This window comes from Mercenaria mercenaria, chromosome 10 (assembly GCF_021730395.1).
Source record: "Mercenaria mercenaria strain notata chromosome 10, MADL_Memer_1, whole genome shotgun sequence".
Classification (NCBI taxonomy): Eukaryota; Metazoa; Mollusca; class Bivalvia; order Venerida; family Veneridae; genus Mercenaria; species Mercenaria mercenaria.
In genome coordinates this window covers 67005523-67032177 of record NC_069370.1, presented here as the reverse complement: position 1 = coordinate 67032177, position 26655 = coordinate 67005523, and the positions used below count along the sequence as shown (strand labels likewise).

Genomic DNA, 26655 nt, shown 5'->3' with positions numbered 1-26655 from the left:
ATATTCACGAAAAGCAAACAAATATCCTCTATTCATTGCTATGATTTTTACATTACTCAATGGAACGCAAAGTAGCATGTGCAATAGTCCAGGCTAACTACTGGCACGAGTTCAAGACCTTTTCCAATGGTGACTATTTAGCAGAATTGGGGCACGGGTTGTGCATATAACACTGAGCCTATTTGATATATAATACAACAGAATACCCATATTCAATGATTGCTTTATAATAATCATAAACAACTTTAAATATAAACAACTTTTTATCAAAAGTATGCCAAAAGTGATCTACTTATATTTTGATAGTTACCGGTATATAATAGGGGCCTACTGTATATACCATATCTGAGTATTATTTATTTGCGTACATTTCGGGAAATTAACTAGACATCACTTGAAAAGAGCAGCTCAAGTCAATATATGACGCTTGTCGATGGACTGTCGGAGTAAGTCTTTTCACCATAGGAAAAACGTTGAGAGTGGCCTGCATTTTAGACTGAATCGGAATACCAGGGCAGACTGCATGTCTCCATTCGGCTTGAAGTAAAACCAAACAGCACTTGTATGTACATGAAGCAAATGCAATATTGCCATAATTTTCTGTTGACATGTCCATGTCACAATATGTGGCAGTTAGTAGTGTTAAATATTATAGATCTAGATACAAAAATGCACGTAAACACACTGGTAAAAACATTGAATTATTTATAAAACAATGTAGTTAGATCTATAACGGTTCAGATGTCTATACGCTTTGAAATACTGTTTTTGAATGCAAGCGAGTGTCTTCACGCTAAAAAGTTCATATTTCAGAGTCATCCTTTTAAAAAGTTAGAAATTCGTTTACCTCGTTATTGTTTTTACTTTAGTAGTATTAGTTCTCTCACTTGGATTTCACTAAAGAACAACTCTTGAATATAAGCATACGTATTTCCTACATCATTAAGGACTTTGTTAAATCTAAAACTTAAAAATGTCGAGTCAGATGCTCATCTACATATGATGTGATGGCTCCCATTGCTATTTCAAAAGGTTTTTGACATAAATTTCCTATCTGCATAGGGAGATCGAGTTTCATAAAACATAGTAAACTTCATTCCTCCTTTCTCTGGAATGAAAACCGCGTTGTCCGGATATGATGCAATCGAGGGTGAAGTCGGTGACGTCATTTGTGAAGGCGGTGACGTCATTTGTCTGTAACAGCGGCATATCTCAGAATGACGTCTCCGTCGTGACGACTTTCGGTTTGCACGATGTTTCCTCGGCATTTTGGCTGGTAGGACCAATTCTGGATATTTTTCAGGCGTAGATCTGTCTGTCGGTAACGGTCTGGACTTGGGCGGATGGTAAATATCATCGTTTATATATCTGCAAAAAATGATCACCAAACAATAATTCCTGGATAAGACCACACTGAGAAGGGTCTAGTACTGTATGGTAGAGTTTTCATTTGAAATATATATTAGATTTGAATTATCCACTGCAAACTCATTAATTAGGACCTGTAGTATTAATTTTATGCAGTTTTACAAATGGTTGTTCCGTTCATACAGACAGAGAGATTCTCAGAGTTTTCTATGAATTAAGCGAAAAATAGATTCAGAATTACAACCCCACCTCAAGTTTTATGGTCCAAAAATAGATATAGCTTACAACTAGAAGTACACCGTTCAAATCGTTTTTACGACATGTCCAACACTATTTGAGATATGCTATTTTTAAAGTTCTTATCCACTACAGTCCTCTGCAAACAATCAATTTATACAATTCTTATTTCTACTTTGAATTTACTGAAGACGACAGAAGTCACTTTATCACGATGTAATTTATTTAAAAGTAAATGCCACAGTTGCCTATAATATATATATATATATGGAAAAATTTTCTTAAGGGCAGAATTTCTTTAAACTTTGTGTACTGACTGAGAATCAAGTTTAAAAGGGAAATATGTATTAAAAATCATAGGTACCTAGGCCGGATCTTGAATTATCTGCCGTTGAAAGTAGATTTTTTAAGTATTTTCCGACTTTCCTATGATTTTGATACATATTTCCGTTTTAAAGTTGATTCTCAGTCAGTACACAAACTTTAAAGAAATTCTGCCCTAAGGAATATTTTTGCCCTATATACAAATAGGCAACTGACATTTACCCTTAATTCATTTCAATTTAAATTCAAATTTCATTATGCCATGCAAAGTCGTGCAGACAGGATTTTAATACAGTATTAATTACATGTATGCCAAGTATTTCACCGATATACATAAAGGTAAAATTTGAAATAGCTAGATAATTAATAGGCCTAAGTGCAAAGACACGCAATTCAAAATTATAGAAAAAAGTGTGAAAATTGCAGTATTTTACCTTAACGCTACTCGCCTATTGCTATAAACTGTTTACTAGTATATGACATTAAAAAAATTTTAGTTAGTGAAAATCAGCGTTAGGTATTGGCAAAAAAACAAAAAAAAAACAAAAAAAAAAACAGGAAAAATGTTGATGTTCTCAATCATTTCAAAAACGTTGCGACGGGTTACTCCCGCCTGAAAAATAACTTTGGTGGTAAAAATCATATACCAGTAAGTTTTTACAACCAGTCATTTTCGCAGTAGGCCTACCTATAATCGCCTTAAATTATGTAAACGAGCAAATTTATGCTACTTTGGAATATTGTTAAAATTTTGATTATTATCGAATTCAAAATATGGTGAATTACTGGTGAATCTCGGTAATTTGAACACTGAGAGATATTAAGATATAAAAATAATTAGTAATAGAATTGAAAATTTGTTTTCGACTTTTGCCAGATTTCATCTTAAAACAATGTTCAAGTTATCACATCTCAATGGCATTGAAACACATGTATTAAACGATGTCTTACATTATTGGCTCTTTCTCTACATAAGGACTTTTCTTGCCCTTTGAAAAATTCTCCATTGCCGCATCTGTGTATTGTCGCAGACTGGAAGATAACATGTGTGAATTATAATTAGACATTTATTGAACGGCTTATCAGTCAATAATGTAAACTGTTAAATTTTATTCGATGTCCCAACATAACATGACAAAAGAAATTGATTTCAATGTTTTATTTACCAAGTTTAAAAAAAACCAGTGTTGAACTATATATAGACCCTTCATTAACATCAACAAATGTACGTGCTGTCGGTGCAAATTCAAATAATATTAAATTGTCTCAGAATAAACATTTAATTCCATGCTTAACACAAGATACGAACGCTACGGTGGCACAGAAGTGATATAGATATTTTTAAAACGAATACGTGTGCACATAGTATACAAACATCACCGTACATATTAGTACGCGAATGCGTACTAGTAAGAAATAAAACCTGTAAGAAGTTCCTTTGGAAGCAGAGACTGCAACCAAGCAAAATAATAGCAGATCCGGTTTGAGTGAGTCTGCTCACGGGAGGCAAATGGAGACGCAACACCTCTCATGGCCCCTAGCACCGGCTTATGCGGAGCTCTATTACGAATATTGAATGGACTCCACGATCCCAAAGGACCAGAAAATATAACAACACTGAATCTATGTCATCGTCAAGAAAGTATATATATATATACTTTACTGTAATACAGTCTTCACAAAAGAACAGAAATCAGATACAATTATTAACCTTACCTTTCCGGTGTAGTATAGATGTCGGGGAAAAAAGGAAGCACCTGGTCTTCTCGATTGCCTATGTACCCTGCATCAAACCATTAGAATGACATTAACAACGAAAGTATTACATAGTATGGGATTTAATGTGTCAAATATTAACTTACTGGATGACTAAGGAAAACGACTGGCTAGTTTACACAAACCAGTTGTACTAATATAATAAGTAAGCAACATATTTCCGTCCAGAAAATAATGGCATTCATGTATATAGGACCACGACATAACTGATAAGATGTCTATCGGTCATCTTGGTGGTTTCTGGTTCTATCCCAATGGGGTCACGACCGTGTCTCTATGACACGAACACAAATATTTGAAAATGACAAACATGAAAACTTGTCAGAACATATTATTTGGTGTTAATAAATATCAATTTTACCTTTTTGATACAGAATGCATAAGACAACAGTGAATACGATAAAAGCCAGCAGAAAACATCCAAGTAATATAGCGGCAATATCTCCCCCTTGCAGACCCCCGTCATCAGTCTTTGATGGTGTTGTATTTACCGCCTCTGTAACTGAGTAAAAGAAACGAATGCATGGTACCCGTTAAAGCTACAAAAGTACCAGACCTTTAAATGAAATGTCATAATTTTGATTCCACAGATTAGTCTGAAACATAACTATATCATGTCGTTTCCGAACAAAGCCTCATTCTGGAATATGGTTCTTTTTATTAATTGTAAAGATAGCAGAGTACATATTGTGGTATGTAATAATGAATTGGGCCACTTCGATTATAATCGTACTATTACATGAAACGTAACTGCACTGGAATAAGGAAAAATCTTGATTTGTAGTATTTGACGAAGCAGATTGGTGGAGGTTCACGGTGGCGGTTAATTGGTGGACGTACGTCAGTTATCCGCAAAGTCTGGCGTCCCACAAAAGTGGAAGATGAATAGGCTTAACTATTTGAGAAACGGTTACCATTAGATATAGAGAATCCACTTTTCTTCCATATATAGATGACATAGCTGCAATTATTCCCTTGGTGCATATAATCGGCAACATGCATAGACTGTAAATGACGAATTTACATTACCTGGAGCTGTAGTTGTTGCAGAAAATGTAAATGAAACCAGCGACGCAAAAATCAACAACTCTGAAGACTTGAACATTATCCTTGGTCTCTCACAATCATTGGTAGTTTCTGAAAATTTGGCGATAAAGTATGAAAATTTTTATTTAGATGCCTTTGGGCTTAGAATCACATCGACACCATTTAAACTCATATGGCGATCTATTCAGTTTTTGATGGAGGAAGAAGACCCCTGGTGCCCTTCCAGACATTATTCAGGTAGTGCCCGGTACCTGCGTAGAACCACCGGCCTACAGTAAGCTTGAATGTCATAATTTTTATAAATCACATTCTTCGCACATGTGGAGAATAAAAATATCTAACTTTGCACACATTCCGCACGTACTCTTCACACTTGTGGAATTATGAACACTCTCATAATGTCTGGGGTGTGGGGGACTTCAAACATCAGTCTTTACGGGAATTTAGCCTAGTTGTTTTTTTTTTAAAGCACACTTTTCATATTGCCATGTTTCCCTATCGCAATGGTTTGTGGAAGAGAAGAGTAACTGTTTCTTTAAACAGTTTATATTCTTTTTTAAACATATTTGATATTTTATTTTATTTTATTTTATTTTTGTCAAAGTTTGATAGATAATGTGTTGATAAACGGGGGCATACAGAAATCGTAACTGTAAATATATAGAGGATATTACATGAGTGTCTTTTCATATTGAAGTTATCAAACGAGTTGAATAAAATAATAAAATGCGAGGCTCTGCCGAGCATTTTATCAATAGTTTGATAAATTCAATATGGAAAGTCACAAATGTAATATTCTTTTTATCACATGTTAGCCTTTCTTGTCGAAAAATAAAAAAAAAATCGACTTTCTTTTACTATATAAACTAGACAATTTGACCGACGTCGCCTATAGTATATAAATGACGTCGACGCCAAAGCTTTATTACACTAGTGTATTATCATTTTTATTCAATGGCTTTATTACACTCCCGCGTCGTCAGACATGTGATAAGTAACCTTAATGCAGGAAAAATACCCTTTACTGCAATGTGAGACATCTCCAAATAATCATTATTTCAAATGTTGCCCCTGAAGATATTTTTGTTTTCGTTGGGTTTAACACCGCACCAACACAATTATAGGTCATATGGCGACTTCCAGCGTTTCATGGCGGAGGAAGACCTCCAGCGCACCTCTAGGCATTATTTCACCACGAACGGGCACCTGGGTACAACCACCGACCGTCCGTATGCCAGCTAGATGACTTCCTCACATGTAGAATTCTACGTCCCGAGTGAGGCTTGTCCCACATCGATGAGGGGCAAGTGATTTGAGGTCAACGACCTAAACTTCTCGGCCATGGAGGCCCCTTTGTCTGAAGATTATTTGATGGTACGCTATGACGTAGACATAAAGTACAATGTACAGATGAAATTATTGTTCTGTCATATTATGTACATGTGGTACTGAACTTAAAAATAAAAATCTTAAAAGATGAAGAGAAAGGATAAAATACTGACCCTTAATTGTATAATAATCTATAAGAAATATAATTCCAACTTTCGTTTCGCTCACCAATGTCCTAATCGTTTCATGTATCTTTAAGTACAATTTCTGCAATTGTAACTATCTATCAAACTTCTGTCAGATAGTTTGTATCACTTTAAAAACCATTTAAAGTCCATTCCAACAGCATATTGATACGCGAGATCATTATCTTAAACCGATCGTTTAACCACTCTGATAAATTTGCATAGAGGTTTGTTAATAGACAAAATAGTAAGCAATTTAATAAAGACAATCAGTGTCGTCAAAATAACTTCTGCCAATATCTGTCTTTATTGTAATTTAAACCTTCTGTACTTGATTTATTCAATATAGCTTAAACAAAAAGTGCGCGATCAAATTTTGAGCTCTAGCCCCTGTATACTAATTTTTAATCCTATTTGATTATAAATACATTTACTTGCAAGCATTTCAAAAGTTTACTTTTGCATTTAAATGAGGTTATTCCAATGCATGTGCCGTTAAAGATGCCTTATTTTGAATGAAAGACTAGAAAGATTTTGTCGTTTATGCACGTCTGATGTTTTTTTCTAATTGAATCAGCTATACAAGTTGCTAGAGACATACAGTTTATACACAAAAGTGCACGGAAAATGGAAACGGAATGCGGATCTAGAGGGGACTGATTAGGCGAATGTCCTTTCTTCAGTCATTTTCGCTTTAAAAGAAGATCTAAGTCCTTTTGGAAATATGTTTCGACTTGTCGCACTTCGGTGGCAAATTTTATAATCTTGATATAATTATAAAAGCACAGGTCGAAACACAGACACCTATTTTAAGGGCATTAATGGTAAAAAAAAATGCATTTTTAAAACACGCTGAAATTTTGTTCTAAAATGCGTTTTATGATCGTCACCTATGCTCAATACATATTAAAATGCTAAAACAATATACTCTTAAACTTAACCAGGGGCAATGGAGAGCTGTGTGGATGGGGTTCCTGGCCTCAAGCGTCTGTGATCGGATGCCAAAGCGTGTTTTTTTTATCATTTACAAAATAAAAAGTCATCGTAAAGCTGTCGCCTAAGATATTCGCACTATGTTATTAACCAGAATCCCCTTGAAGTATTCAAGAGTACGTCACGTGAACAGGGCCGAAATGTTAAAGTACTGACTTACTAACAGAAGAATTGATTAAAACGGCTGAAAATCGATCATTTTCATCCCATGAAAGTTTGATAACGGATAGACATTATTTAAATGGTGTTGCTCTTTTTGTGTCATCTGGCCGTACAGAAAAGGGAAATCTCATCAAACAGACGATCAATTGTCAAGATTAATATATCTATATATTTGTCGCCAAGTAACTTGACGCTCGCAGCTGTTGTTATTTTCGCATTAATACCGATGACACCAACAGTATTCCATACTTATCTGTTCAGATACGGACAATTATTGGCTATTAATAAATGCTCATCGATATGCGAAGACAAAGTGAAGAAAAATATTATGTCCTTATATTTCAATTAAATTGACACAACATTAAATCATTCTTAATTAACATCCTCCCATACACAGATAAAGAATATTTATAACCTGAAAAACAATTGTCCTCCTACAGACGATCAATAAACAGGATATTGTGTCATTATTCATTTTAATTAAAAAATACTTTTATGTATTTGTAGATTTCAACACATGTTTTCTTGACCCGTGAGACAAAAAAATAAAACAATGAAAACTAAATGTTGATGTCATCTTAAATGACTTGCCGGTCAATAGTCAAAACTATTTGCCCTCGTCCTTCGGTCCTCAGGCAAAAGTTTCGACTGTTGACATACAAACATTCAGTAAGTGTGTAATATATGAAGCCACTGTAGTGGCTTTACCAGGTGAAGTGCACTGTTAAAAATAATAAACGATCTTCTTGTTCTATTTAAGATTCTTTCACTTTTTTGGCCTTTATCTTTCTTCATTTTTTGTCCATTGCGTTTAACCAACCGAAATAGTGTAGTTTTACCTATGCGTTAAAGGCGGATGAATGTTTAAGTCAATAAATGAAATTGGTTTATCCATTTGCGTTCTATTAATATACCCGAAACTCTTGACTGAACAAAAGTAAGACATTTTGATATCTTATAAACATTTTACAGTTATATACTTAAATGTAAATTGGTTTTACTATACACGAAAGTAAGCGTGCATGAATGAAATAAATAACACTTGGATACTTTATATTGGATATATAACAACTAATAATTGGTTTTTAGGAAGCCATATGTTTCAAACTGCGTCTTTATACATGCTAGTGAATTTACTGTCTATACTGTAACTAGATAATATACATCTGTTATAACAATTTTCAGTAATTTTGGATAGAAAATGGATGAAAAAAGACACCGACAGAGGATAGTTAAGTGTTGAAAGGTATGTGTTAATTATTTGTAGTTGTTTTATAACGTTTGCATTTTTGTAAATTCCATTGAAATTTGAATATTAATTGAAAGCATGTACATTTGACTAGCATATATTAAAATGATAGAAAAGTGTACGAGTTACTTTGACTGAAGTTTGTCGGTATGTAAACAGTGAAGCATACTTCCGTAACGTCTGTTTTTGCTATTTTATCGGTTTTATCAATACTGAGAAATAAAAACCTATATCCGTGTCTTAGGTAAACACAAGTACATCATGTACATTTATTTTCTCTTTCATACGTGTACAGGTGTAGTGAAATGCAAGTTTGAGCTCTGTTTAGAATACGTGTACAAATTGTTGTTAAGTTAATTGTCTTCGTTTGTAGAATATATGGAAACAAAAATAATTGAGCCTCTCCACGAGAAAACCAGCATAGTGCATCCGCGAAGTCTGGTCAGGATCCATGCTGTTCGCTTTCAAAGCCTACTGCAATTAGAGAAATTGTTAGCAAACAAAATGGATACTGACCAGAATGCGCGGATGCGCAGGCTGGTCTGGATCCATGCAGGTCGCGAATGCACTATGTTGGTTTTCTCACGGTGCAGCTCAAATCATTATATAATCGAGATTTTAATCAGTCAAATATACCAGAAAGAGTAAGCGTATATAAACCATTTAGATTAACTGACAAGTCCGTAATTAGCTAAGAAATATGAATGAATAAAAATGAGATATTTTAGATTGTAATTTTATAACAACATGGAATCAGTCAAATATTTAAATATTTATGTGTTTTAAAGCTTTCTCAGTTGCTTCACAAACGGTCAGTACGTTTCATTAGTAGATAATTAGATATTTCCAGTGAATGGATTTATAGAACATATTTCCTTTGGAATCCTAAAGTGAGGCACTTATATAATACTTGGTTGTGCGAGACCGCTAAAGGTTCAAGCTCGTGAGCGTAGGTTTACGACAGAATATCATAGTTTTGTTCGAGTAACCTAGTTTTTCGGACGTACATTCATAAACTATTGTTCACGCTTGTAAACCCAAGTTCACGTTCGTAAACATAGGTTCGTGCTCACGTCCGTAAACTATGGTAAAAAACGGCAAGACAATTATCCAATAGTTACGTTCTTGGTTGAAAAACTAGGATTGTCAAATACTAACCAATATTTTCGAGCGAAAACATATAGGATCCATGCTTACGTCCGATAAACTGGGTCTCTCGTTCGACTGGCGTGCAGAAGGTAGGTGGTTCTACCAAAGTGGCCGCTCGTACCTGAAACACTGTCCGGAAAGACACTTCCCCAACTGTAAAAAGTGTAAATTGCATGCACCTGACAATAATCTATGGGAAACACCCATTTATCTGCCTTGACAAATTTGTCTGATCATACTTATAAACCTTAGTTTATTGAAACATATTTCAGCATTGTATTCAGTACAATACAAGTTAAATCTAACAGGATAATTTTCGTTTTAAATGGAGGTTTAATCGATTCGTAATAAGAGCTTTATACACATACAGTTTCTTAAAGCCTCCAAGCGCATTGAGCACTTACTAACATTTAAACGGGCAAAATAAACAAGGAAAACGAGGAAAATAGAATGTTATCGTTCAAAGAAATCTGCATGTTAAAGGGGCATGCCTCGGCATTATATCTCCATCAGATGACAGTCTCTTACGCAGTTGTCTTCTTCTACATTAAATTGACTGCCTGGGGAGTTTATAATTATGTCTCCCCCATAGGTGGAGGAGACGTATTGTTTTTGCTTTTGCCGTATGTCTGTCCGTCCGTCCGCATTAATCTTGTCCGGCTTTCACAGGTCAAACTGCTGGCCGGATTTCGACAGAACTTCACTGGAGTGATCAGTACCAAGCCTAGTTGTACGTTCCGCTTCGCTGCACAAAATGGCCGCTAGAGCTAAAAACAGAAAAATCTTGTCCGGCTTTCAAAGATCAAAATGCTGGCCGGATTACGACGAAAGGTCAAAATGCTGGCCGGATTACGACGAAACTTCACAGGAGTGATCAGTGCCAAGCCTTGTTGTGCATTTCGCCGGCAGTTCCGCTTTGCTGCACAAAAAGGCCACCAGAGCTAAAGGTAGAAAAATCTTGTCCGGCTTTCACAGGTCAAACTAGTGGCTGGATTTCGACGGAGTGGTCAGTACTAACCCAAGTTGTGCATATTGCAGACACGCTTCGCTGCACGGAATGGCCGCCAGAGCTAAAGGTATACATAGGGGAGAGACATATGTTTTTGTGACAAAAACACCTTCTAGTTATTGATGTGGTTTCAGAGTGTAGAACATCGCTTGGGAGGGTACAATTCTTCATATTAGTAAGCCATCAAGCTGGCTTACGGACAGTTTGTGGTTATATCCAGATGCTCACCCGTGACTTAAACAACTCACCGGTGAGTATTCTGGGTCTTAGCTGAAAACGTCGCCCTTTGCTAATAATATATACTGTCGCTGTGCGAAACAATGAACATAAGCTCTGTAGACCCTGTGTTAAGAACAATTAAAAACAGTTATACCTTACCCTCAGCAATTTTTTGTACCCAATTCACGACTGGTGGACTGATAAAGTCCTTTGCCCAAGGACACACCGTAATGGGAGTTACCGGGACCTTCATCTCCGTAGAAAAACGTCCTAGCCCGCTCGTTCAGTGCGTTCACTCCAGATTGTGTCGGTGAGACGGTGTGAAGGTTATTCCTGCGGAGTGTTTGAACTGATGGTCGGCACACAAAATGTGTTCTAATACATTTTCTTTTGTGATACAGTGGGTTCAATGCAAGTTCCTGTCCCTGCTCCTTAGTCTAATAAAGTTCTGTGCATGGCAAAAAGAAAGAATTTGTAATATATAATATGTGTGTTGTACTGTACTGGAGCACATGATATCTGGTGGTAACTAACCATAAATAAAAGTACACACATACAACATCAACAGGAAAATTAGCTGGTAGCTGGGTGGTGTCTAAACATACCACCGTATGTCTTGGGGTGATTGTAGGCCGTTTTTTTGTATTGTAAAATACTTAAAATAGCTTTTCTAAAGAATAACAATCGTAATCAGATAATTCTATTCATGATGACGTCTAACTTAGCTGGTGCGTTATGAAGTAAAAATACTCTTAATATATAGCTATTATTAACTTTTACTTCCTCCAATATCGGAGAGTATAACATATTTACATCCATACAAAGATATTTACATACAAAATATTTACATACAAAGCAATATGCGCAAGCATAACAAAGTCAAATGTAATATAGATATAGCATTGAAAATGAAACATTGTAGTGCAGCATCATCCTTTAAATTAATAAGACATCACGTATTACATGAATTTGCATGTTATGTTCCAACAATAGACCTAAATCACGAAATTAAACTTAAAGCGAAACCGTTAAGTCTATTGTCAAATCATAACAACTTTTATCACACATTACGTGAATCTCAAGTTACTAGAAAACCCAACATTGATAGTTCAGAACTTTTTTTTTGTCACCTAGTAGGCGAAAATCGAAATACTAGAGGCCTTAAGCTCTAAAGCTATCGTAGATGTGCATGGATTATATACCGTGTGTACATATCTATAATTGATATAAGGTACTGATATTATAGGTATTCACCAAATCACTGTTAGCGTTCAAATTAGCACATTTTGTTATAGCACATGTCGGAAACTTGAGTTTATTTTCTTCTACTTCAACTGCCGTTTGTAATAAAAAGTCACATTGCTCCATCGGTGTCAATTGTATAAATGTCAGGTATGCATCAAATCCCTTACTTTGCATAATAAAACACCATAACATTTTATGATACTGATCGTGATATTTCTTATGCTTTATTTGTTTGACGTCTTAAAATAGCTTCAATACATATGCTTCAATACTTATCTAAGTGCCAAAGTGTAGGACTTGAAAATACAAACGGGGAGAAAATAATTATGTAGGCGGCCGGGTAACTGCCTGTTACATTTCGCACTGGTTATTCTCCGCTAAATTTATAAATTCGAGGACAAATTTCAAAGTGATGTGGGAATATTTCACGATGTAGGACTTTTAAATGGTTATTAAAACGGAGAGAAAATATGTAGGCGACATGGTAGCCAAGTCGGTGCACCATCGTAACGGTATTCCGAGGCAGTGGATTCGTGTCGGGGTCTGGCTGCACATATTTCTCATCCTGATACATAAATATACTGCGAAAAATTTAAAAGATCGTAGGAACAATATAATAAATATTCTCTTCGTAGTATGTCGAAGGAACTGTGGATAATGTCATTTTCGCTCATAAGTAATCTATAGGAGAGGTCGAAAATGCGGTTAACTTAAAACGATAACAAAAGGTCACCGAAAACAAACAAAAATTATATTTCCCTTTGTGTGATGATAGCGACAGGTCATGTTTGCATGACAATGCTTAACAACAGCTCTCCGCAAAACAGCTTCTGACTGCCCTTTTATCAGCTGAGTATTCTGTGATCCGCAGTTCTTAATTGTTTTATATTTACAATATCGGCGAATCAAAGAGCTTCCGTGTGGTGAAGACTTGTCTCATCACCTGTTGCTTTATTTTGTCTTCTATAAATGTATATAGCTGTTAATATGTGATTTTGAACTCTTTTCAGGTAAAGAAGAAATGATGGCAAGCGGAAATGCGGGCCGTTGGCTGCTGATTTTGACAGTGACTGTTACGTTGTATGTAGGGTGTGTCAGCGCTAGGGACCAACGACTTGATGGCAGGTCAGTGGCCAGACAGTTAAACCAACTACGGATGTATATGGAAGAGCTGGAATTTATTGAAGAAGAGGAAAAACGTCAAGGAGTGAAAGGTAAAACACAAACCGCAAACGAATATGGCACTGTTATATATAACAAAATTTTCATCGGCGTTTTCAGTACACCATTAAATTAATAATTAGTCACATATATTGTATATTGTAAAATTTTCATCGGCGTTTTCAGTACACCATTAAATTAATAATTAGTCACATATATTGTATATTGTAAAATAATTATTTTGTATGCAACTTATATTATTTTGCTACGTGATTTATTGCATACTGATTTCAAGTGATATTTTCGGTATGATAAAAACACGCAATTTTCATCATATTTCCGAATTATTTATCGAACAAATCGTCTTTCGAATTGATGAAATATTGATTTAAAAAAGCTGATCAGGGTATAAGTACGTGACACCACGTGCCATTTGATATAAGAATGGTTACATTTTTATACTTGTACGGGTATAAGTTCTAATATTATTTACTTATTGTTGTAAGTTAGAGCCAGACATATAGATATTCCGAACATTGCAATAACATGTATATGTATAATTATTAGAATTTAGCCGTACGCACTCACATACTAAATGTGAAGTTCAAAGCATCTCGATTTTCTTGGAAACTTTACTGTAAATTGACTCTACATAGTACATATTTTACCAGACAATAAAAACGGAATATTTCTTTGGTTGAAAGTGCGGATGGAAATATCTGGCTCGGGGTTTATGTGGTAACTAGGCTTTGCCGAGTGACCGCAGAACAGTTATCCTCGAGCCAGATATTTTCACCCACACCTTCAACTAGTGGCAGGTTCTTTTTTTTTTAGGATCCGTTATTTTTCAAATAAACCGAAGAAATAAAATAAATTGAATGCACTATTTTATTATATAGCAAATGAATAAACGCATTCAGATATAAATTAGAGCTCAAGAATCACATTACACCCTGCTATGTAAGACCTTGGGGTGTATGACGAACGTTTCTTGCCTTTCTTAAGGGGAATGATAAAGTTATCACTGATCTTTTCCCGAGATAGCTACACGCGCTCGTATTGACGTGATATTATAGCGTCTTTTGATCTACAATGGTTTTGATAATGTTGCAGTGATATTAACGGTAAGCGAGATTAATAATTTAACATGTCTGCCTGAGTAAGGCGCACATTTTCCTAACCCTTTTTCGCGGGCAGGCTTGTGCGATCCTTAAATTCTATCACAGGCAAAAGCACAGGGGAAATCCTGTCTTGCATACAAGAAAACAATATCCAGTTCAGCGCGTGTAACATGCATGAAATATGCAGATCAGAATGTAAATTATCAGCTGCGAGAATGAATGTTTCATGCATTATTAGACAATATTGGCAATCAAAAAATATTCATTTGCATAAAGAGTTGAATATAAGCTGTGGGTGTTGTGTGATGAATCGCCCTTCAATCAGTGTCTTTACGAAAAATAATATCGAAACGAATTGAGCTATGATGAACTCTGCTAATAGCTTTCTTTTTTTCTCAATCAAGATATCTTTGAAACATTCAAAACCTTCCTACTGCCACTGCAAACATGAAGAATGATGTATAACTTACATCTGGATCTTGAAAAATAAAAAAGAAATGAGTTTTGAAAAAAAAAACATTGTTACAGATTTAGTGGATCAGACAGTAGATGCTTTTTGACTTAGCAAAAACAATAAAGAGGATAATTTCTTAGCTATACCGGTTCAATTACTTTGGGCACAAAGGTGCGTTCATTCTTTAAAATTAATATTGCATGGCTGAGTGATTAATACCGAACGCAAAATCACTTGCTCCTCCGGTTTACGGAAGGTCGATGGTTGTACCCAGGTCTCTCTCAACCATCTAATACTGAACAAACTCCATATGGCGTACCATTTTGTTGATGGGACTTAAACCCTTAGCAAATAAGCAACAAAATATTTTTTTTTCAAGTTTGAATCTTTTTGTATACTTTCAGCTAAAGGTAAGACCACTGTTGAAGAGCAAGTAATGCTAAAAGCGTGCAATGTCGCACTAGACGATAACGAGATAAAACTCAATCCTTACGACGACTTTGTTAAAGAAGTTGAAGCCGATGTCGATGCCTGGGATGAATGTCTTCGATTGTGGACAAATGAAGTAGCCATTGCAAACTGGAACTTTGAGACGGACCTCACTAACGAGAACGAAGAAGCTGTGAGTATTTCTACACTTACTTTCATAGATGTATCGAGTTTGCTTGGGTCAATATTAGACTTCCGTATAAGACATCAGTATTGTTCACTATTTCGTAATCAGATCGACGATGTCACATACTTACATCAACTGGATGTGGAATTTAAAGATAAAAGACTTCGTCTCTTACCGCACAAAGCTGGTTTAACCCTCCGAAGCTTTTGGCAGAAATTAACATACTTATGTTGTGGAATCTGTCGACCTGGAGTCTGAACAAATAGCTTTTTTCAAACATCAGTCAAATAGTGTTCGCTATACAAATTGTGCTCGTTATACAAACATCGGTTACAAGGAACTAGTACGCTATACGAATATAAGGAGCCTCGGTCACAAGGAACAATTTTTAGTGGTCCCAAACTGTTCCTTATAAGCGGGGTTTACTGTAGCTGGTTCCTTGAGGCTATATTTCATGAGAATTGAAAAGCAACACCTGTATAAATCTGCACCAAATGAAATGAATTTGAACCATAAATATTAACTTATACATTTTGTAAATGAGCAGTTATTGCTTTTTTAGCTATTTAAATTAGCAGCAAAACGGAAATATACTTTGTTTCTCTCAAATTGCTGCTCTCCAATTGGTCAATTTCAAGTGTCAGCTCAAAATCAGCAATCAAACTGGTCTTTTTAAAACTGACAAATGTAATCTTCGACCCTTTTACTTCACAACCTTGCATTAACGAAAAAACTTACCCAAATATTTTCCGAAAATCTGGTTAACGGGACTACGTCAAAATAATGCATTTACAAACATTCTAAAACTTCTACAATATCTCTCTTAAATCCCCCGTTTAGAATTTACTCTCGTTCATGAACGATGTAAAACTGCAACTTGCTAGTCACATTAGCAAGTCTAGATTTTTTTTCTTTTTGACACTTCATTTTACAGACAACATTTGCAGTAATGTAAAGTACGTTAAGTATAGATGTATTTTTCACATATTTGAAAATAATCAAGTGTAGTTACCACTCATAATGATTTAACTGGAATTTTGAATTAGACTAGAATACATTTACAAACAAAAGTATGTTCTGTTGAAAATCGCTAAAAACACAAATGCACGTCTCATACATGCAACAGTATGAAGAAAGGGACCGTATTTTTTCTCATATTTGTGAAGAAAGCATTCTACGAATGAAACATCTTAGTAAAATTAAACAACCACATCTTCTTTCAGCTCAGCAAGGCCTCTTTAGATTTCACCCGTTGGAGTAAAGGATTGGCACAAAACGCACAGGTTTACATTGACGATCCGAGATACCATCACCTCGACTTTGACCTAAAACGAAAGCTTCGTTTTATGGCCTTTAGTACAGACCCGGATGAGGATATGAATGATATGAAGTAAGTGTTACATAAATGGATGCTTATTTATCTAAGGCGCTTTTTTACAAACCTTGTTTTAAGGTAGTTCTTGTATTTATTTTTGAGATATTTAAAGGTGAACTGCATTTTTTCAAGCTAATTTTAAGACATTATTTTGAATTCTTTGACGTGTCAGATGTTTTTATATCATATTTTAACTTTAGAAAGATAGTAACAGTGTCCTATTAGATTGTTGCGCAATTGTGTTACATTAGGACAATAAGACAACAAGTTTGTATCGTTACAGAGAGCTTATTGATGCACAAACTAAACTGCAACAGACTTACAGCGAAGCTACTGTGGAGGCCCTGGACCAAGGAAATGGTGCCAAGACGCTTAAACTGGAGCCACATCTTACTGAAATCATGGCGAAACGTAATGACTCAAAATTGCTGTTGGCCGCATGGTGGGGGTGGCGTAACGCTACGGGGCCGTTTATGAGAAAGGACTACGCAAAAATGGTTAAATTACTAAATAAAGGAGCAACACAACACAGTAAATATTCGTACATAAAAATTTGTAATTAAGCAGCCAGCCAAGAAAGCGTCACTATCTGGCTGCTTGAGACAGGTGATTGTTTAAGACAAGTTGACATTTGAGCCGCGCCATGAGAAAACCAACAGAGTGCGTTTGCGACCAGCATGGATCCAGACCAGCCTGCGCATCCGCGCAGTCTGGTCAGGATCCATGCTGTTCGCTAACAATTTCTCTAACTGCAATTTTCTCTAACTGCAATAGGGCTTGAAAGCGAACAGCATGGATCCTGATCAGACTGCGCGGATGCGCAGGCTGGTCTGGATCCATGCTGGTCGCAAACGCACTATGTTGGTTTTCTCATGGCACGGCTCATTTGAACATATATTAATCACTTCCATGTTTTCCTCAGTTTTATTAGGTACAACTATTCAAAGACTTGCAGCGTAACTATAAACATTCTCTGTTTTCGTTAATGTTTATATATTTAATAACTTTCTTTCAACTTGAAAGTACAATATAAAGCACTCTATGACTTGACATTTTGCGACAACACCTTTGCGATCCGATTTAGCATTTAGGACTACAAGCTCAGATTGTATGTGAGAGAGCCATCCAGGTTGGTTGCTGAATATCAGTCAATCTTCCTAGGCGTCCCACGTGTCGGATCTGATGTCGGGAGGGGTACCCTGGATGAGGCTGGAAAGTAGCCATATGGTCGTCACTGTTTGGTTATGTGAACTCACTATACCCTATTGTTAATAACGTGACTTCGAATTACAGATTTTTCTAATTATGCTGATGCATGGATAGCATCGCAATTCGACCAAACTCCTGATCTTGAAGAAGACGCAGATAACTTATGGAACGATATACGCCCTTTGTATGAGCAACTACATGCATATGTGAGGACGAAGCTTCAGCAAAAGTATCCTGAATACAATCACATCTTCAATAGTGGAGGAATTCCTGCTCATCTTTTAGGTGACACATGTTTCTTGTTTTAGTTCTTTTTAGTTTATATCAATACAGCGTGGGAGGGAAGTCAAGATCGAGTACTTCAAACAACAGTTTGGAAAACTAAAGGCATGACCCTTCCAAGTCACTATCTCGTCATACAATGGTCAACTTGTTTATTCTCTTTATTTTTAGCGTTTATGCGTACACACCTTTATGATTGTTTCTGTGTCAAAAAACCACACCATTTCCATGTCAAAAGCTGATCAAATAACTGTGTATATGTTGATTGTTTTTATTTTTTAAACATAAACAGCTATATCATTATATGGTTGTTTAAAAAACCATACCTTCAAAAATGATTCGGGGTATATCATTGTTGATTTAAAAAATAAATCATGCTTGTATGTATACAGTTTTCAAATATGTTGTACCATGTGACTGTCGATTTGTTGGATTTTCTTATTCTGCTAGCTTATGTACACAAGTAAAAATTATGGTTGCTTATTTACAAAATAAATTTCCAAGTTGAAATCTGATCATACCATGGTCAATTAGTTCGAGTCTGTTTGCGAATGTATACATTTTTTCTTTATGCACAATTTAAGGAAATATGTGGGCACAGGACTGGGAAAATATTTACGATCGTGTCAAGCCATACCCGGAGCTAGAAGAACCGGATTATGAAGCGGAACTGAAAGCTCAAGGATACACTGCAGAGCGAATGTTCGAGACGGCCGAACAGTTTTATAAATCTATTGGACTGTCCTCAATGTCGAACGAATTCAAGACGCTTTCAATGAAGGTCAGACCAGAAAACAGGGAAGTCGTCTGCCACGCATCTGCCAGCGACTTTTACTCGAAGAAACCAGATAAAGATTTCAGGTAATTAATACTAGTAGTTAGACAGTTAACTTAAGAATTTTTCAAACTTTCCGTTATAAAATATATGAGCCGCACCATGAGAAAACCAACATAGTGGTTTTCTCTAATTGCAATAGGCTCTGAAAGCGAACAACATGGATCCACACCAGTCTTCCCGGATCCAGGCTGGTCGCAAATGCAATATGGCGCGGCTGATATAGTAGGTCTAAATTGATTTTGCTGATACTGTTCGGGTCTTTTTGAAAGATGATTAATCTGATTCATTACCGGAAAATAATTTATAATTCTTTCAGAAATATTTGTTTAAATGTCTACTTTCAGCTTTTCTGTCTAAGCTTTAGGAAAGGGACACAATTATACAAAAGAATAACCTCTGTAGTTATCTCCTACAAACAAAACATACGGTAAAAAAGAAAAAAAACCCGGCATAAAGACTAATAGATCATACTCAGTCGTAAGGGCTATCATCTGTGGTTGCCCAAAAAACGCCATACAAAGTAGTCTTATTTTTTATGCTCCCGAAGATGGGCATATGAAAATCACACTGTCCGTCAGTGCGTGCGTGTATACGTCCGTGTAAATTCTTGTCCATTCTGTAACTCTGCTATCCGTTAAGGGATTTTGAAATAACCTGGCATAAATGTTCACCATAATGAGACGACTTGTCGTGCTCAAAACCTTGACCCCTAGCTCCAAGGTCAAGGTCACACTTAGAGGTCAAATGTTAAAATAGGGTCTGTTAATAGTGACAGCTCTTGGTGTAATCTCGCCTCATTGGCGTGTTAACAGGTTGTGCCTTAGTAACATCTAGGTTCCTGCGATACCATAACGGGTAAGTACAACACCGTAGCTATAGATCATTAATTGCACTTTCATTGACCAATCAAAAGATACCCATCCGTACCTCAAAAATGACGCGGTAGGGTACTTTAAATTTTCTTTTACCGATAAAGCTAGAATGGGTCAGAAAAAAAAAATAAACAAGTTAGTCCGAATGATTTTATTGTTTACAGAATCAAAATGTGCACGGCGATTGACATGGACTCGTTCCAGACAATTCATCACGAGATGGGCCATATAGAATATTTCATGGCCTACCAAGATCAGCCGGCAGTTTATAGAACCGGTGCAAACTCAGCGTTCCACGAGGCGATCGGAGATACTATAAGTCTGTCCGTAAGATCACCAGAACATCTCAGGGACATTGGTCTTTGCGGTGGCAACTGCGGGGGCAAAAATCGCGGTAATAAGGAAAATATAGCCAGTCAAAGGAAAAGATTGACAGCTCTGATCAGAGAACTAGAAGTGAAAAAGAAACGTAAGTTATATTTATGATATTTTAAGATTTCAAAATCAAACTTTACTTTTGAAAATTCCTGCGTTTCAAAATTTTATGTCTGTCGTTCGGCCGAAAGGTGTTCCGGTACTCACTCGTTTTCCGAGGGTAACAGACAAATCGTGCCTATCAAAAAAGGAGTCTGATATCTTCCAACCGCATTTTTCTGTTTCAAAAATAATTTTGTATATAGGTATATTGTAGTTTCTAGTACAGTATACTCCCTGCTTTAAGCGAAGGACAAAGGGTGGTCTCGTAACACGTTTGGTCTCTTTATAAGAGCTATGTTCTATAGCTACAAAAAGGAACTGAATATTGGTCCCTCAATAAAAGTGTTTTCTTTCTTCTCTTAATAGACATGGCCTTTCTAAAGTTTTACTTATCTTCCGTTCTCGAGTTATTTAAACATTTGCTGTAGAATGAAATGAAGCTGCTCTAACAAAAGTCCGTTCCCATGGTTACAAAACCTGTGTTTGGAGATCAGTCTCAGAATGTAACCTTGACATTGGTCAATCAATTTCATTTGGAGTCTGGTCTCGGGGTGTAACCTTGACATTGGTCAGTTTCAAGAATCATAACCTGCACTGTGTCCAAGGTTATAAACCTGAGTTTGGAGACATGTTTCAGAATGTAGCGTTGCGATTAGTCAGTATTTAATTTCTGCAAAAAACAATCGATCAGACGCTGGAGTTTTGGGACTGCTCTCATAACTCAGTTTTATTAATTTGGGCTCTGAATATATAGACTCTGGGCGTACACCATTTTCAATTTTTCTTTTTGTTTTGCTTTTGTTGAAGTTGTAGTCACACCGGCACAATTTATGTCACTTTTTTCGGCATTTCGTGGTGGAAGAAAAAACCCAGGTGCCCCCTCCCCGGTATTGTATCAGGCATACACGGGATCCTAGGTAGAACCACCGACGTAAGTCAGCTGAGATGAGATACTGATATCTAATTTTGGTATTTACACAACTGCAATCATCTTCTCCTTTTTTGCAGGCGACATCAACTTCTTGTTCAAAAGAGCTTTATTCAAGATCGGTTTTCTTCCGTTCGGGTATATGATAGACAAATGGCGCTGGAACGTGTTCAGAGGACTTACAACAGAAGAAAATTACAACAAAGATTGGTGGAACCTCAGGTTTATACTTATACATATATTAAATATCAATTGCTTGCCTGACGTGGTTATTGGCTCGAGTAGATCATTACTGGAACGAGGGTGTAGCCCGAGTGCTAATGTAAGTTTAGAAATAACCCTTATCACTGACAGCACACGATTATCAGTCATTGGTCCGGCAAGCGTCAGTCATTGGTCCGGCACGCGTCGTGCCATTAACCGGCCATGTGCAGGATTCCGGTTACTGGCATGGGTTACATGATTCTGTATAATTTTGTTATCATTTATATCAGGTATATAACGGTATTTTAACCTAAAGTTTTAAGATTGTGTGACGATAATGTACAAATAGCACCTTGCAATTTCGAATGATACAAAAAAGAAACAGTTGAGTTATATAAAATTAGGTGACAATTCAATCGGTGGCATCGTCATAATTTTCTTATTTGTCATAATAGCTCGCTGACAATCAACATGCATGACATTTGAGTCCAGTACTGATTTAGCTCGACTATTCGAAAAATAGGTAGAGCTATTTGACTGACCAATGCGTCGGCATCTGCGTTAGAGTCGGCGTGCCGATGTGGTAAAGTTTTTGTATGTAAGCTGGTTTCTCAGTAACCACTTATGGGAATGGATTGAAACTTATTCACTGTGAAAAACTGACTTACATTGCACAGGTTTTCATAACTCTGTTTTGCTTTTTTTGAAAATTATACCTCTTTTTCGACTTACATTTTTCAGTTGACAAGGCTGTTGAATAGTCCAGCGTTGCTGTCCTGCCACAGCTCTTGTTATATCGTATATTTACCATGTTTTCATTTCGTACAGGTTGAAATATCAAGGGCTGGTCGCCCCTGTTCCACGAAGTGAAGCTGATTTTGATCCGGGGGCCAAATATCATATACCTTCAAACAGTCCATATATATGGTATGTATGTCAAAATTCAAATAATGTTCTTGAATTAAGACGTTCATCATTAGGGTAAGATAGATTTTTTTTTCAAGGCCTCAATATTGGTAACCCCATTATCATGATATCAAATCATATCACATGACATATAAGTTTAATAATATAGTCTGTGTATATAACATAGTGATAAAATCGAATTCGTCACTGGCATTTCTGTACCAAACAATTGTCAAATTAGGGTTGAAGATGTAAAGGTATTTGAAGACGTAAGGCTGTTTGAGAATAGGACGTACAAAAAAGATAAAAGTATATAAGAAAATTATACAAAATATGTGTCTCTCATTCTTGAACATAAAATGCTCTTGTTTGTTTTTTAAGAAAACAATGTCATACAGATGTTCCCATGCAATGGTTTTTCCTTGAGAAGTCTAGGGGAGTTTATCGCTGCTTTGAGTGTAACAAACAATATTTTTCAAATTAACGTCTGCTACACTGAAACTTGATAAGATAATCTGTTAGAATTCTGTAGTTTCCAATTTCCAAAAAAAAAATGTTTTTCAGTTATTTCATAAGCTTCATAGTCCAGTTCGAATTCTACAAAGCAATGTGTGACGAAAGCGGACATAAAGGACATCTTTTTGAGTGCGACTTCTATCGGTCAAAAGACGCCGGCCGGAAACTACTGTAAGTTATTTAAACAGCACCACCAGAAGTTTTGTGTACAGCTATTTGTAAGCAATTCTTGTTTACGTTGCATACCAAAAATCGTCACAGACAAAAGATTGCCCACAACGTTGATTCATCATTCATTCATCTGCAGATTAAACATAAAAACAATATTTCGTTCGTTGTGGTCTGCATGTTAGCTAGCCCCTTTCGCAAACTATCGAAAAGATAGGCCGGCGGAAATAAAACTGTCCGATATAAAGCAGTAAAATACGATTGTTTGGGGTCAAATTTTTAAAAAGTGACGTTTATTACCCGAAAATAATCGAGTCTTTTCACAGATCGTGATTTACATAAATTGTCTTCATAAACCTTAATGTTTATGGGTTGTAAATAAAGACTAAAGAAATGTAGGAATTCACACGCAAAATGATACATTCAGTTACATTTTAATCGTGTCATGCATTCACATTTTACTTGTTTTGTTTTATTCTAGTTGTGAATAAAACAATAAGTCAAAAATTGTTATACACCGCTTTTGAGTCTAGTCTTATTTCAGCAGTAGCTAACGGTCCCAGACCTAAAGATCGAATTTGTATCCCCTTCAATGTTTTTAATCTTCAAGACAAACCTGACTGTTTTCTTTTTTATAGAGATATGATGAAGCTCGGTAAATCCAAACCATGGCCGGAAGCGATGGTAAAACTCACCGGAAGTAACAAAATTAGTACCACAGCCATTTTGGAGTACTTCAGACCTCTGCAGAAATGGCTAGAAGATGAAAACTCCCGCCCAGGCGTACAAATAGGATGGAAAAATGCAGAAATCAGCTGGAAAACAGGACCTTAATGTTATGAATAAAACATTACCTCGCTATTCAAACTCTTATTTTCTTGTTCAAATCTGTCTCGTTGTCTGTAAATCTGATAGTTTGATGCAAGGGTAATATGCAGTTTTCCTTTGTTTTAAAGCCATTTAGGGCAACACTTTATTTATTTCATAGAATAAGTTATCGTTTTAAAGAAATTTAAGTAATTCTGTTGTTCCCCTTCTGAAAACAAACGCTTTTGGTCGATAACAAATGTGATCTTTTATTTACTTTCTTTTTTTCTTTTTATTTCCTTTCAGACATGTTATAATTATGCTACAGTATTTTATAGAAAATGTGAAAATAACATCATGATTACTATATTCCGGATTTTGAATTCGAAAAATTTATTTGAACGTTTAAGGTGAAGAAGTTCAATTTTAGTAAATGTTTTTTGTACGCAGTACGTGTACTACAGCTGACTTATGTTGAAATCCATTTGTGCCTTATCATTTATATGCAAGGTTAAGATTTAATATACAATTATATAATATATGTGATCTGTTGAAGTTGTAATGTTACTTGTTAAATTTGAAGTTTATATGAAAAAAATATATTTTGTTGATAAATCTTTTATAAACCTGTCGTTTCAAATAAAGATATGCATTTAACTTGTGTTGCTCAAGTTAGTCGTTAGGCGTCTTATCATAAATTTCAACTCCATGATTCAAGTTGAACAACGCTAAATCAGGCTATTCTTTATTCATACATGTATATCCCACTTATTTCATAACGTTATTTCGACATTTTCTGTAATTTCGGATTTTAAGAGACTTGTATTCCCACTAAGAAAAAGGGGAAATTTGGTGTTAGCTTTTGTGTAAGAAAGGTTCGCGTCCCTTTATTAACTTCTTAGAATCATATTTTTTGTGGACTTTTAAAAAATTCTTACGTAGCCATTTTTATTTAACATACGATAGGAGCATGCAGGATAAGACACGTAAAAAACGGTAGCACGATATGCTATTGAAAAGGGGCACGCCGGAAAGGAAGGATATGCTATTGAAAAGGGGCACGCGAAAACGAAGGATATGCTATTGAAAAGGGGCACGCGGAAAGGAAAAGGATATGCTATTGAAAAGGGGCACGCGGAAAGGAAGGGTATGCTATTGAAAAGGGACACACGAGAAGGAAGGATATGCTATTGAAAAGGGGCACGCGAAAAGAAAGGATATGCTATTGAAAAGGGGCACGCGAAAAGAAAGAATATGCTATTGAAAAGGGGCACGCGAAAAGGAAGGATATGCTATTGAAAAGGGGCACGCGAAAAAGAAGGATATGCTATTGAAAAGGGCACGCGGAAAAGAGGGATATGCTATTGAAAAGGGGCACGCGGAGAGAAAGGATATGCTATTGAAAAGGGGCACGCGGAAAAGAGGGATATGCTATTGAAAAGGGGCACGCGGAGAGGAAGGATATGCTATTGAAAAGGGGCATGCATGCGGGAAGGAAGGGTATGCTATTGAAAAGGGGCACGTGGAAATGAAGAATATGCTATTGAAAAGTGGCAGGCGGAAAGGGAGAAATTAAATATTATGACTTTTTAGCTCCACTATTCGGAGAATAGGGGTGCTATTCTACTCGCCCCGGCGTCGGCGTCGGCATTAGCCTTCTTGGTTAAAGTTTTTCGGCAACCTTTGTTTTTCTTTGTTACTACTGCTTATATCTTACTGTAACTTCACATTAACATTGTTCAGCATGCAAACAAAGTATGCGCAGGGGCTGGGCCCATTATATCCAAGGTCAAGTTCACCAATGTGTTATACTTAGGTTATTTTTAAGGTTAATGTTTTTCGGCAACCTTTGTTTTTCTGTCATATCTTTGTTACGATTGATTATATCTTAAACATTGTCCAGCATACAAACAACGTATGTGCAGGGGCTGGGCCCATTATACATAAGGTCAAGGTCACCAAGGTGTTATATTTAGGTTATTTTTAATGTTAGAATTTTTCTGCAATCTTTGTTTTTTCAGTCATGTCTTTGTTACTATTGCTTGTATCTTACTACATTGTCAAGCGTACAAACAAAGAATGTGCAGGGTCTGGGTCCATTATACCCAAGGTCAATGTCACCATGTTGTTATACTTGGAATTATTTTCATGTTTTTTTTTTGGTAAGCTTCGTTTATAGACATATCTTTGGTACTTTAAAAGATATTGGCTTGAAATTAAAAAATAATTTCTTTACATCATCTGCATCATACTTAAACGTTTTTTGGCAATCTTTGCTTTCTGGATATAATTTTAACCCCTCTGAATAGTAGGGTCTTTTTATATCTTGGTGTATCTTCCTTTTTAAGTAGATGTCTCTTATTTAGACATAAATTCATTTTACTGTCAAACGGCCGTAGAGTGGAGCGCGCTGTCTTACGGACAGCTCT

The 26655-nt window shown here is 36.1% G+C and overlaps 2 protein-coding genes across 5 annotated transcripts; one reads left to right on the top strand and one right to left on the bottom strand.

The window, feature by feature from the left end:
- Nucleotides 1–176: 176 nt before the first annotated feature.
- On the bottom strand, nucleotides 177–6602 carry LOC123561362 (uncharacterized). 3 transcript variants are annotated; one of them, XM_045353669.2, is made up of 6 exons: nucleotides 6255–6602; nucleotides 4735–4842; nucleotides 4067–4201; nucleotides 3646–3712; nucleotides 2881–2961; nucleotides 177–1368 (listed from the first exon to the last, which is right to left on the bottom strand). In XM_045353669.2, the coding sequence occupies exons 2-6, from the start codon at nucleotides 4808–4810 to the stop codon at nucleotides 1026–1028; spliced, it is 702 nt and encodes a 233-aa protein (XP_045209604.2). In that variant the 5' UTR covers nucleotides 4811–4842; nucleotides 6255–6602; the 3' UTR covers nucleotides 177–1025. The 3 variants fall into 3 exon arrangements, with proteins under 3 accessions (XP_045209604.2, XP_045209603.2, XP_045209602.2); XM_045353668.2 differs by having other exon boundaries at nucleotides 4067–4207; nucleotides 6310–6586; XM_045353667.2 differs by having other exon boundaries at nucleotides 4067–4207; nucleotides 6255–6579.
- On the top strand, nucleotides 1259–24883 carry LOC123561361 (angiotensin-converting enzyme-like). 2 transcript variants are annotated; one of them, XM_045353664.2, is made up of 13 exons: nucleotides 1259–1346; nucleotides 8607–8667; nucleotides 13303–13506; nucleotides 15433–15650; nucleotides 16868–17034; nucleotides 17303–17550; nucleotides 18313–18513; nucleotides 19095–19371; nucleotides 20385–20689; nucleotides 21706–21847; nucleotides 22658–22756; nucleotides 23300–23422; nucleotides 24058–24883. In XM_045353664.2, the coding sequence occupies exons 3-13, from the start codon at nucleotides 13314–13316 to the stop codon at nucleotides 24251–24253; spliced, it is 2169 nt and encodes a 722-aa protein (XP_045209599.2). In that variant the 5' UTR covers nucleotides 1259–1346; nucleotides 8607–8667; nucleotides 13303–13313; the 3' UTR covers nucleotides 24254–24883. The 2 variants fall into 2 exon arrangements, with proteins under 2 accessions (XP_045209599.2, XP_045209598.2); XM_045353663.2 differs by lacking the exon at nucleotides 1259–1346 and adding an exon at nucleotides 8265–8358.
- The last annotated feature ends 1772 nt before the right edge of the window (nucleotides 24884–26655 follow it).